At 43.1% G+C, this 12,938-nt stretch overlaps 1 protein-coding gene across 2 annotated transcripts in view; it reads left to right on the top strand.

Moving 5' to 3' along the window:
- Nucleotides 1–12,938, top strand: part of GNB5 (G protein subunit beta 5) — a 44,182-nt gene that overhangs the window by 21,003 nt on the left and 10,241 nt on the right. For both annotated transcript variants that reach the window (XM_039492804.1, XM_039492803.1), the window contains 5 exons: nt 720–856; nt 4,150–4,191; nt 5,106–5,182; nt 6,402–6,534; nt 10,313–10,456. In XM_039492804.1, coding sequence (XP_039348738.1) covers nt 720–856; nt 4,150–4,191; nt 5,106–5,182; nt 6,402–6,534; nt 10,313–10,456 — 533 coding nt within the window. The remainder of the gene's footprint in view (nt 1–719; nt 857–4,149; nt 4,192–5,105; nt 5,183–6,401; nt 6,535–10,312; nt 10,457–12,938) is intronic.

Below are 12,938 nucleotides of genomic sequence, written 5' to 3'. Positions count from 1 at the left end.
CTCAGCTCACGCAGGGGCGCATGATGCCTGCGGTTGGCACACAGACTTCCCAAGGCTTCCAGTGGGAATTCTGAGTGCAGATCAAACCTCTGAACTGACTGAAGTCCAGTACCTATAGCACCTTGAGGTCAGAGCTGCCACGTTAAAATGTCCTCACGTTGCTGGTACTGAAATTATTTTAAAAACAAACAAACAAAAAGTTTTTATAACACTAAAAGCACTTTCTGAGCATTTTAGAACCACAACAATAATTTGAGACAAAATATTGCCCTAAAAAGTGAGATCTCCAAAATCTTTTGACATTGTATATAATTTTTCAAACTTTTTTTAAATTCTGAACAAATGTAAAAAAGTCCTAAATAATGTAGATGAATTTTTGTAAAATAAACACCCACATACAACCCTCTCCCCCCAAACAAACAAAACCTGGTATGGCAGATGTTTTGATTCGATGGCATTCTCTAAGGTCTCGTCTATTTCTAATAGCTGTGCTTCAGTGAAGAATACTATACATATGGTGGTTAGATGTGCTTCAAGTGAACTTCGAGCCTGATCTTGTACTCACTCAGCTGACTAACTACTCACCTGAATAGACTCATTGTGCTACCTGGAATTACTCATGTGGGTAAAGTCACTCATGGGTATTAAATGTTTGCAGGCCCAGGGCTTTAATATGGAGCAAACATTTGGTGATTCTCTTTATGGTTAATTCTCCACAGTTCATCAGGTGGCGGAACGTGTGGAAGCCCTAGGTCAGTTTGTGATGAAGACCAGGAGAACTCTGAAAGGCCATGGTAATAAAGTCCTCTGCATGGACTGGTGCAAAGATAAAAGACGAATTGTGAGCTCTTCCCAGGTGAGGAAATGTGTAGGTGCTATTCAAAGTCAGTGATAGCCAGGCACAATTCTGAGAGCTACACTAGGTAATGTTAACTGGAAATGAAATCTGTGTTTAGTCTAAATGCTTTCATGATGCCTAAAGGATTCTTTTAGCAACATATTTGTTCAGCGAACACAAACCAGACTACTGAATAAAGAATATAATTCTGGTAAGCATCACCACACCTATTGGAGGTGAGACCTTAAAGACCTCTCATCTATTTTTCATACAGAATTTTTTCAGAGTATGTTAGCACATTACATATGCAGTATTACAGCAAGCTGGTTTGGGATCAGATGCATCTTATTCTCTCTGGACAGTCAGTATGCAGCACTTCACCCCATCATTTGAATTAACATATGAAGAGAAAGAATTGGGATGGAGAGATCGGAAAACATTCTTATTCTACTCGAAAGGTCTCAGTGTGATCTGTGAACGTGAAATCCTTTGTGTGGTCTGGAAGATGGATGTGGCCTTAAAAATAAACAACCTCACTCAGCCAGCTAGAACTATTACAAATATTTGGACATTTTGATAAACAGTCATTAAGTCTGTTTGAGATCAGTCTTATGTCACAAAGTTGTACAGAGGAATGGGGGAGGTATTGAGATAAAAGCCTTTCACTTCTAGGTCACTGGTTCACATTCAGAATGGTAATGGCTGGAACTTGTTACATCTGACGGCTGTTCATTGGCCTCTATGAAATGAGTTGCTGGTCTCAATCTACTGCCAACAGCAGGGGTCGGCAACCTTTCAGCAGTGGTGTGCTGAGTCTTCATTTATACACTAATTTAAGGCTTCGCGTGCCAGTAATACATTTTAACGTTTTTTAGAAGATCTCTCTATAAGTCTATAATATATAACCAAACTACTGTTATATGTAAAGTAAACAAGGTTTTCAAAATCGTTCAGAAACTTTATTTAAAATTAAATTAAAATGCAGATCTTATTCGTTTAGTGTAATCCTTGCCCTTGATTTTCCTTGCTGAGTTTTCCAATGACTGGTGGCACGTATTTGGATACTTTAAGCTGCACACAGGCTTCTGAGCGATCAGTTGTTAACTGGCTGGAACCCCAGATCGGCAGCTGAGGTGAGTGGAGCTGGGGGCTGGGAGGGCTGAGCAGGGCTGGAGGCCTGGACCCTGTCTGGCAGGGGGCCTGCACTGGAACTCCAACCGGAAGCAAGGTGAGTGGGGCTGCAGCAGGGACCCCGGCTGGCAAGGGGCCAGCAGCCGGAACCCCAGAGCGGGGGCTGAGCAGGTCAGCCCGTCCCCGCTTTGGGGTTTCAGCTGCTGGCTCCTGCCAGCCGGGGTCTTAGCCCACTGCCAGCCTGGGATTCCTTCCCCCAGGCCAGCAGCGGGTGCTGAGAGGAACCGGCAGTGGGACCCCGGCTGGCAAGGGACCAGCAGTGGGAACCCCAGAATGGCAGCGGGCTGAGCCGCTCTAGGGTTTCTGCTGCTGGCTCCTGCCAGCCTGGGGTTCCTTCCCCCAGGCCAGCAGCGGGCGCTAAGTGGGACCCAGCTGGCAAGGGGCCAGCAGCGGGAACCCCAGAGTGGCGACAGCAGTCTGAGCGGCTCAGCCCGCCCCCGCTCTGGGGTTTCGGCCGTCAGCTCCTGCCAGCTGGGGTCACAGCCCGCTGCCAGCCTGAGGTTCCTTCCCCTAGGCCAGCAGTGGGCGCTGAGAGGGACCGGCGGTGGGACCCCGGCTGGCAAGGGTCTAGCAGTGGGAACCCCAGAGCGGTGGCGGGCTGAGCGGCTCAGCCTGCCCCGTATGCCAACAAAAATCGGCTTGTGTGCCACAGGTTGCCGACCCCTGGCCTACAGGCTAGAATAGGATATCTGCATCACAAACCACCATGGGTTACTGCTGTCTGGCACCATTCTTCGAGGTCTCAGCCAGGAGACCAAAGATTGAACATTTAGTAAGCTATTTTTTGAAGTGAAAGTATGAGTGTATAGGTATGAAAGCAAAAAAGAGAGGCTTTATTCCACCTTAAAATACGTGTCCTGAAAAAAACCACACCCGGTGATTCTGTGAACCAGTCTGGGGGTTCAGGTATTAGCACTGCAGACACGTTGAGGTCTGTTTTCTCTTTGATGGCACTTAGATCATTTCATTTTGCATTTTTTTTAAACTTCTATTTTAATAAATTAATGAGCCCAGGGACAATAACAATAGCTAGTTGCAAACAAACAATTCATTCTTCCCAGACTGCAATGTTAAAGGATATTATGCCAGCCAAAGGTAATTGGCATCAACCTACAGACAAGGTGATTATGTAGCACACTATTGGTTGCATGTTCGTTCTTGTCAGTAGGTTGCTTAAGTGGGCAACTAAAGGTTAAGAAAGAGTAGTAGAAAAAAGGGGAGCAGAGAAAGGGTGGAATGGGAAAAGAAGATAAATAGTCATCTGAAGAGATGTAACTCAGAGGATAATTATGAGCTAGGATAAGTCCATTTGTAGGAGAAAAGAAGGAGAATAAAAATTCATCCAGGTGGTTGTTCCTTGAGAAGATGATCTCCATGATAAGTGTTGAGGACAGCTCCTTCCTTTCATTTAAAGGCTACATGTACCCTGTGAGCTAGTGCCTGATTCCCCTACTCGCATACTCATGCTAGTGCTCAGCGAGCTAGCCGTGAGTATAAGTAGCCGTGTAGCCATGGCAGCATGGGTTGGGGCAGTGGAGACATGGCTGAGCTGTGTCAAGTACATACCCACCGGTTTCAGGCAGGTGTGTACTGGTAATGGGTAAGCCATGCCACTGCTACCACTGCATGTGCTACTGCGTTTACACTGCTATATATCCTCACACGAGCACTCACTGAGCTAGTGCAAGTTGGTGTATAACCCCTAGCTCATAGTGTAGACATAGCCAGAGAGGGAGGGTCTTGCTCTCTCTGTGGGCTAAGGAAAGGGTCTTTTAAAGAGAGTCGTAAGTGCTAAGACTGATTTTCCAGAGGCACACTGGAGCAAAGGGTATCTGTCTCCACGTAGGCCTTTTAGATTCCATTTGTCAATCAGTGTGAGGGGGATGGTGCAGTGTCATTTTGCATTTACAGAAATAACTAGCCTAATTATGCAGTGTCTCTGATTCATAGCGCACTTCACTGTTGCTAATAGTAGTGTTGGAAAGGTGGTGTGTGTTTCCTGGGGAAATGGCATGTGGGGCAGAAGTTAACAGCAGCGCTTTGCCCAGATCTCTGAAATACAGGAGTGAACGTACACTTTGAAGCCCCTCATTCCTCTCTCCATTGTGTGTTGAATTTAGGATGGGAAGGTGATCGTGTGGGATTCCTTCACTACCAACAAGGTAAGTGGACTTCTGCAGTTTCTGTATATAAAGCCAAATATGGCTGCACTGCACGGATGTGCTAGAGATGGAAGTGGAAGCCCTTCCCTCTCTAGCTTCTTCAGTGCACCAGAGCTCCCGGCACCACTGCCTGGGCACTAAGTACGTGGCAGTGTAAACGTCCCACATGCTGCTCTCCAGCTGGAGTGTGAGCATGTCCTCATTCTGGGCACTGGCCCGTGCAGAGCAGGGCTGGCGACGTGCAGACTACACCTATAGAATATCTGTAGTGAGTGCCATGAATAAGCACGTGCCCTGGCATAGTTTGACCCCTTGTGTTTTCTCCTGGCTTCTTTAGCCATAATGTCCCCAGATGTTCCTGCATGAGAGATGCTGCTCCCTCCCAGTGTGGCTCAGGTCTGCATAGCCTTAGCAGAAGCTATAGCTAATAAAGAGTGTCATTGGCATTCGAAAAACAGGCCAGTGCAACATAGCTTTGAACAAATGCTGCAATGACCATCCAAAATGTGGAGAGTTCTAAAGTGGACCTTGCAGGTGCCCAGCATCTTACACAATTGTCCTGGAGTAATTCACAACCAGTCACTTTGTGCTGGGAAATAAGGCTAGAGGTACCAAGAAATACATGACTTGGCAACTCTGGCTTGATTCTCATCCTCATACATTCTCTTGCTTTCACAATTAAATTTGATCTTGAATTACAGCTTGATTCTCCACTGTTCAGGTATAGGAGCAAAAATCTGTTAAAAAATGGGTATGGTTTCTGATCTGTCATCTATTTTCATGAAATACAGTGAGGGGTCATGACAGCATTTGAGCAAGTTCGGCCTCTGTATGGTTATGTTAACACCAATTAGTGACATGATAATATACTCAGAAGTTGATTCTTGAGATGTAAGGAGAATATTATGTTTCAGGAACATGCAGTGACTATGCCATGTACCTGGGTGATGGCATGTGCATATGCCCCATCTGGATGTGCCATTGCTTGTGGGTAAGTAAAAGCTCTTGCAACTTCTTAAACTAGAGGAGCTATGACCTTGTGTCCCAAGTAAATGTAACTTATGGAGCTGGGGGAATATTTTAAAATGTTGGCTCTTCCCTTCCCCTCTCCTCCCACCCTTTCTTCAAGAATGCTTTAGAATTTGGAATCCTAGGGAAAAGACTTGATATTTAGTAGTTTTAGCAGAAAAAAGCAACTATCCAACTTAATCAGATGAGCATTATTTAAAAAAAAATCTTTATACGTGGCCGTCTTTACCCATCACTGGAATTGATTGACAGCTTAACAAATACTGACCGTGATATCATTTGGATGCTATAATAATATCAGTGGTTCCCAAACTTGTTCCGCCGCTTGTGCAGGGAAAGTGCCTGGTGGGCCGAGCCGGTTTGCATACCTGCCGCGTCCGCAGGTTCGGCCCATCACGGCTCCCAGTGGCCGCGGTTCACTGCTCCAGGCCAGTGGGAGCTGATCCAATATGCAGAATGGTGTCAAAGGGAGTTTCACAGTATGTGCAGATAAAGGGCATGTAGAGCCTTAAGACTGTATTAAGTTATGTGCAAATTTAGTACACACAGAAATTGAACTGCTGCTTTTTGTCATCTCATCATTACATCATGGAACCTCAAATGTTAAATACTTTATTCCAAAGAATCCTTTTTCAGCAACGCAGTCATTATTTCCGCTGCCTATTTTCAAGTTATTTTGAAAGTATTATCTTTCAGCCATCAGTTGCTATATGTCTTTTTCCATAGAAGATGTGCCAAATTCAGTACGTTGGATAAATGGTAACATCATGAGAGTAATACTAAAAATGTAATTCAATAGAAAAATGGCAATTTGACTTTATTCAAAAGATTAGCTGCAAGGTTACTACTGGATCACTTGTCAATAAATGTTGGATGGACTGTGGTTCAGTAAAAAGCAGTTTATTAATTAAATGCATGTAATAAATACTAGGGACTAGGTCCTCAGTCCCACTTCCAGCTGTTCAAGCAGTACAAAATAGCCATACATTTGCCATAAAGAAGCAGCTGGGGATTCCCTTAGCATATGGGAATCCCAGGTGGTGTAATGGAATGGAAATCTACATTTGTAAGGATTTGGTGTTGCAGAATTTTTTGTATATTTCACCCTTACCTTTGTTTCTCATCCCACTTTTTCTTGTCATTAATGTTTTCTCTCTCTTTTTTTTAATTCTTAACTCTAGTGGCCTGGATAATAAGTGTTCTGTGTATCCACTGACATTTGATAAAAATGAAAATATGGCTGCAAAGAAGAAATCTGTTGCAATGCACACAAACTACCTGTCTGCCTGCAGCTTCACTAACTCAGACATGCAGGTAAACACATTCAGGTTCCGCATATAATACAAAACCATGAGCTGGATTTATACCTGCTGATGCAGGGAGATGCAAAGTACTTTTTCTTGCACCAGAATACCAGTGGGATATTCACATTCTGTGCAAGGCAGTGGTTCCTGCTAAAAAGGACAGCGTCTGTCTCTGCTGGAAGCTCCATAAAAGCTCTTGCTCACAGAGGCTGTAAGTAAGGATGTGCTAATTCAGATTTTATGTATTGATCAGATTATATGTATCTGGTGAGCTGAAACACAGAGACACCAAGTAACTTGCCAAAGATCTCACAGGTATCCTATGGCAGAGTGGGGAATAAAACACATGTCTTCTGAGTGCCAATCTGGTGCCTTAGTCACAAGACCATCCTTCCTATTTAATAAATAAATAAACCCCAGCTCCTGCAAGATCATGAGAGTATGTGGGCTGAAAGAATCCAAGATAATCGTCTATCCCATTCTGGTTTTAGAGTTTAATTGATGTTATGCTTCTTATATACTGTTGTAGCAAAATAAATGGGAAGAGAGGGTATTTTCATTGTTATGTAGGCTATGAAGTCTGGATAGAAAAGATACGCTTGTTTCCTTGGCTATTTACAGATATTTACAGCTCTTCCTAAGGAAATATCAGCTAGGATTGCTTCCATTTCAGGACATGAGCTATCCAAGAGTGAGCGGTTATTTGCCATTATGTGGTTTCAGTAATGAATCTGAGATGCTGATTCAAGTCTATTGCCATGGAAACAGAGGAAAGTCAAGGATCTACCCAGAGTGCTCTAGTGTACTTAATTGTGGCCTTACAATGCAGGAGTCCAGTATAATTCGGGCAGAGTAAACATGAAGTCTAAATTAGGTGGAATGTTGTTTGTGAAATACAAAAATAGTGTTTTGCTTTCCTGGTTATACCTGTGTGAACCAGGGCTTCTTATTTTTGTAGGTTTTTAGTAGTCTTTTCATAATCAAGGAGTGAAAACAGCTGCGTTTTTCTTTTATGTTCATGTAGAGTACAATAGATATTATAGATAGATATAGATACAATAGATATTATTGTATTACTATTTATCATTTGTGTAGCACCAACCATGTCCGTAGGTGCTTTAGACAGACAACTCTGGAGGAGCCCTGAGCCGAAGAGCTTAGTCTAGCTATACAAAGATATTGAGTTGGGGATCAATAGGTGTTTGTTTTGAGTGATATTTTGTAGTGCCATTTAAAATATAGTGGTGAAAAGAAGAGAGAGACCAGTAAATTCAACCCAAGCTGGCCATATAGCTCTCCTTCGGGATGCTGGTTGTTGGGAAATAGTCTCCATTTCTGGTATAATGACCCTGGGATAAAATTACTTTTAAAACAATTAGGCTATGGTGTAAAATGTGCATAAACAGTGCCAGGCTTTTCTCAGTACTACTTTTTGGTTAAACATTAGTCATTTGGATGCACTGAGCAGCTCCTTTCCTCTTGGGACACATCTACAATGGACTTATTCCCACCCGTGGAATAACCCCAAACATGACTGGAAGGCCTCATCCTGCCAGGAGCTGAGTACCTTATGTTAATAACAAGGAAAGCCGCTTATCACTTTGTGGGAGACACAGGAGCAGGCCCTCTCATGCAGCAATGTGAAAACCATGTTGTCCTGCTCCAAGCTAATGCACATACATTAGTAATTTCAGTACTTGGGGATCTCCAAGTATTTTACATGCAGAGGACAGACAGATGGTAGAAGAGTTGGGAATTGAACTCAAGTACTCCTGAATCACCGTGTATTCCTCAAACCACTAGAGATGCTCTCACTTGTTAATGACTATGAAGCATTTCTAGTCCATTCCAGAGAAAGCAAAAGTTTGGAGTCTTCTGTGAGCTCCAAAATATCCTAGCATTTCAGCCTTGGTTTCTGTATCGTTGTAGCTAACACACTTTTATTACTCAAAGGACAGGAATGAATGTGTTTTACCCAAAAGCCTGGTAAAATGCTGCATATTACCACGAGGTGGCAGATGAAGACACTTGATCCAGTGTTTCCAGATTTGCTGAAAGTCTGGAAGACTAAAACATGATAAGCAAAGTAGATCTTGCACTCCATGTTTTTGTATAAGAATAGTTTCAACTTGAGTTCATAACATTTCCAATCTAACCATGCTTATTATAAAATACCATGAAGAGCTCTGTGTTAAAAATGGATCACACCCTTAAAACTTCTGTCTGCCCCTCTCCCTACATATTCTTCTATGCTGCTCATTTGGCTATCAAAATGGGAAATGCTGATAATCTAGCAGCTGATAATCTAGCAGCTGACAATCTCAACGTCTCATCCTGAAAGTGTAACTATTCCTCATAATACAAAAATGTATCATCCTAGATGCAAAAAATAATGAGATGATTTAGGATTCTATTCCAACCCTCAATCCCAAAATTTTAGCACATCTCCACATGCAATGGGGACAGCAGGACCCAAAACAGACTGTCCTACAATTTTTACAAACCTCTAAGTGCCCCTGTATCTATTGAAGGGTAACCAAATCTGAGCTTTTGCCAGAAATAATTTATTTTTAACCCACGTGTAGCCCTGTAAGTGACTCTCTCTCTACTTGCATGATTCTTTTTCCCCTTGCAGTGTGATTCATTTTGTCTTCCAACCACAGCTGATTTCCCTAGCAATTGCTTTACTAAGCATTAAAAAAAATGGGTATGATTTATGTTTCTTCCACTACTTGTCTAGGGAGAGCCACCTTAGCACTTAAGTTGTGAGCCTTGTGATTCCTTGTTTAGTATACAGGACTGAACAATCAGACAACATTTCAGCATACAAAATTTGTGATTGTGTAAGAGCTGCTGATGGCCACAGGGAAGTTTTGTACAACTGGGGGTCTTCATCAGAATGAGAGTAGCTGTTGGCAACGTTCAGTCATTACATGTCCCAATCCAGTCACACATTAATGATTTAGGACTTGATGGACTTGCCAAACAATTGTTGGTCTAAGCTCATGTACACAAAAGATGCCTCATTTACACGGATTTTGTTGACTCCAGAGCTGGCTGTTTCAGGCAGTAGAATAAGAGGAGCTTAAAAAGTTTATTTAAATCCACCAACTCTTCAAATAACCCTTTTTGGATTCCAGTTTCATTCATGTGGACAGGGCAGACATACCGATCTGGGGCTAAGAACTTCCTGGCTGAAATGGAAATACCAGCAGATCATAAGCTTGGATGCACTAGCTGGTGTCCCCGCAAACAACTGAGAACAGAATTAAGTTAATATTTACTGTGTCTATCACAATATTCTGTTCCCCACCCCGCCACGTTCCTTTTGAGAAAACCATGCTGAGCTCCACGTTGGTTTACTGATTCCGATCTATTGCACATTAAGTTCAGTAGAATCTCAGAGTTACAAACACCTTGGGAATGGAGGTTGTTCCTAACTCTGCACAAAATATTATGGTTGTTCTTTCAAAAGTTCACAACTGAACATTGATTTAATACAGCTTTGAAACTTTACTATGCAGAAAAAAATTCTGCTTTTAACCATCTTAATTTACCTTGTCAAATCCTTTTTCTAAACTTTCCCTTTATTTTTTTAGTTTGTTTAACACAGCACTGTACTGTATTTTGCTCTCTGCTGCTTTGGTGTGTGGTTGACTGATCAGTTTGTAATTGTGAGGTTCTGCTGTAAAATCCAGTTCATTGTGCATGGGAGGCACAATGGTTTCTGAGTGAACCTGAGGCTTTTATGTGATGTTGTACTGTTGCCCTTTTCTCACCTACTGTAGATCCTGACCGCTAGTGGAGATGGAACGTGTGCCCTCTGGGATGTTGAGAGTGGGCAGCTTCTGCAGAGTTTTCATGGGCATGGGGCTGATGTCCTGTGCCTGGATCTGGCCCCTTCTGAAACAGGAAATACATTTGTGTCTGGGGTAAGTGGGATTTTTATTTTATGATATAAAACAAGGACTAAAGGAAGGGGAAAGGAAGGGTATGTAGGAAAAGGGGAGGTTTGGGATGTTGTGTAAAGGTGAGGGTGGGATATATGGGGAGAGACCATACAGAGCATCTAGTCCTGTCACTGCAAGCACACTTTTCCTGAAAGGTCAAACCCAAACCCCATCAGATTGACTGTAGCTCTGTAGCTAACGTACTTAGCAAATACCACCCTACATTAAAATAATCCATCACATGATCAAAAGCTTCCCATGGGAAGGGGAAAGACCAAGTGTTAAAGCAGTAAACGTTCATAGAGCGGAAGGTGGTGTAGGCCTTCCAGAGATAGGATTCTGTTATGCTGCACATGGCTTTTCACACTTGCCTCCTTTTCTTCACCCTACTTGTTCCCTACCTGGATGAGAGCTTGATGATCAGGAGTGCCAGAGCACTGCTCAATTCGCCTGGGTGGGGGAGTCGATGCATATGCCATCTTTCTGATAACCCCCTCCCAGAAGCCTGGAGGTAGCTCGGGGACTGGTTTAGCATCAACACAAGTTAGATCATCCATAGGTATTACAGAGATGTGGGGCCAGATCTTCACCCATCACTAAGTGCCCTTTGCCCTTCAGCAGCACTAACGGCACATTCAGCTACTTTAATTAGGCCATCAAGGATTTATACCACTTGCTCTCCCATCTCCTCAGCCTAGGGGAATATCAGAGAGGGGATGGCAGAAATGGGACAGAAGCACACAGAACTTCACCTGATCCTTGACTGGTTGCTAGGGGACTGCTCTGTCCAGCTGCACAACTGAGTTATGGTGGAGGCTGTTTTGACATCATGTCGGGCAGTATCAGGGAGGCATAAAGGTGTCTTAGGGATTGTCTTCACCCACTGCTTTAACTATGGACTTGTCTTCACTGCAAAGTTAACTTGAGTTATAACTTGAGTGTTGTTCCTAACTCGAGTCCTGTTCTCACTCACAAACCCTTAACTCTAGTGTGATGGTGATTTCAACACAAGTTGGCTGGTCCTTCAGGGGGCACAGGCTACAGGTCAAATTAGTACAATTCATCAGCTGCTAACATGATAAGTCTGTAGTGTAGATGCAGGCTGGCTCCATTTGAGTGCTGCTAGTCCTCCAGTGCCCATAAAGGACAGACAGGTTCTCTCTCACAGTTCACTGAGAAAGAGCCATTAAGGTCACTGCAGTGCAGAGAACAACAGTATATGACTCCAGAAATCTTCATGCCACACAAGTGTGTGTGCAGCCCCAGTGTGGACACAGCAGCTCAAATGCTATTTCACAGTGTGGCTGCTCTCATTTGAGCTAGCCTAACTCAAGTGGAGTAATTCAAGTGCTGGTAAATCAAGTTAACTCTGCAGTGAAGATGTCCCCTATATTAGTTTGACACTGGTATAGTTAAAGTGGTACAGCCCCCTAGTGTGGGTGCAATTATTTTGGTGTAAAGGTGCATATACCAGGATTGCTTTTTCCATAAATGTAAGGAATTAAGCTATGCCCATATCATCATGTTTACATGGGGGCAACTGCATGCGCAGGAAGGGTTGACCAGTTTTAACGATTGAGCTAAAAATAGTGTGTAGACCAGGCCTTAGAGTAACCTCTGCGTTTTCCTGTTGAACTGTGCCAAGTGTGCCCTCAGAGTTGAACCCTTGGTTTCAATACTCAACACCCTTTTAATTCCGCTAAAAATGAATATCCTGCTCCGCATGGGGTAAATTTTACCCCTTTAAAGAACCTGTCTCCACACAGAGGAATCAGCGCAAGAACTGTGTATGTGAAGAGCCAGGTTGCACATTGTTCTTGCATCCCAAACTCCTGTAGATGTCAGTGAGAGTAGTGGACAGGCAAGGAACGCAGGGTTGGGCCCTGAATGTGAGTGAGTTTTGAAATCCAAAATGTTCCCTTTCCAATGTATTTCCTTCTCTGGGCAGAGCATTAATTATCTGGTGCTTTGGTACCAGAAGGAAAGTTCTTCCATTTAAATAATGACATCATAAGTGAAGAAATGTGATTTAATTTCACAAGGGATTTAAAAGAGAGAGGAATGGATCACGAGGAGACTGTTTATTTTAACCACCAATTATGTCTTCTTAAAAATAAATAATGCATATACACAGTCTGCTGAGGAGGAAGACACTGACTAAGCAGTAACCCATAGCAGGATGGGCCTATAATATGTTCACCACATGGTGACTATGGAAACCTGAACAGAAAGGAAGGCAGAGTGCTTCCTATGCCAAGTCTAGTTATTACCCTCTCTTCTCATGTTACTGTTTTCATAGTTCTTTAAATATGATTTCCCCCACCCCAAAAATCTGAATTTTTTTCTTATCACTGATTTGCAGATGTTTGTTTCTATTCTTATTTGTATCAAAGTAGTGCCTAGAGACCCCACCTGAGATCAAGGCCTGATTATGCTAAGTTTGCACGCACCCGTAGTAAGAAAT

Source organism: Mauremys reevesii, linkage group 10 (assembly GCF_016161935.1).
Source record: "Mauremys reevesii isolate NIE-2019 linkage group 10, ASM1616193v1, whole genome shotgun sequence".
Taxonomy (NCBI): Eukaryota; Metazoa; Chordata; order Testudines; family Geoemydidae; genus Mauremys; species Mauremys reevesii.
Note: the sequence above shows the minus strand (reverse complement) of the source record. Positions and strands in the feature narration are given on the sequence as shown.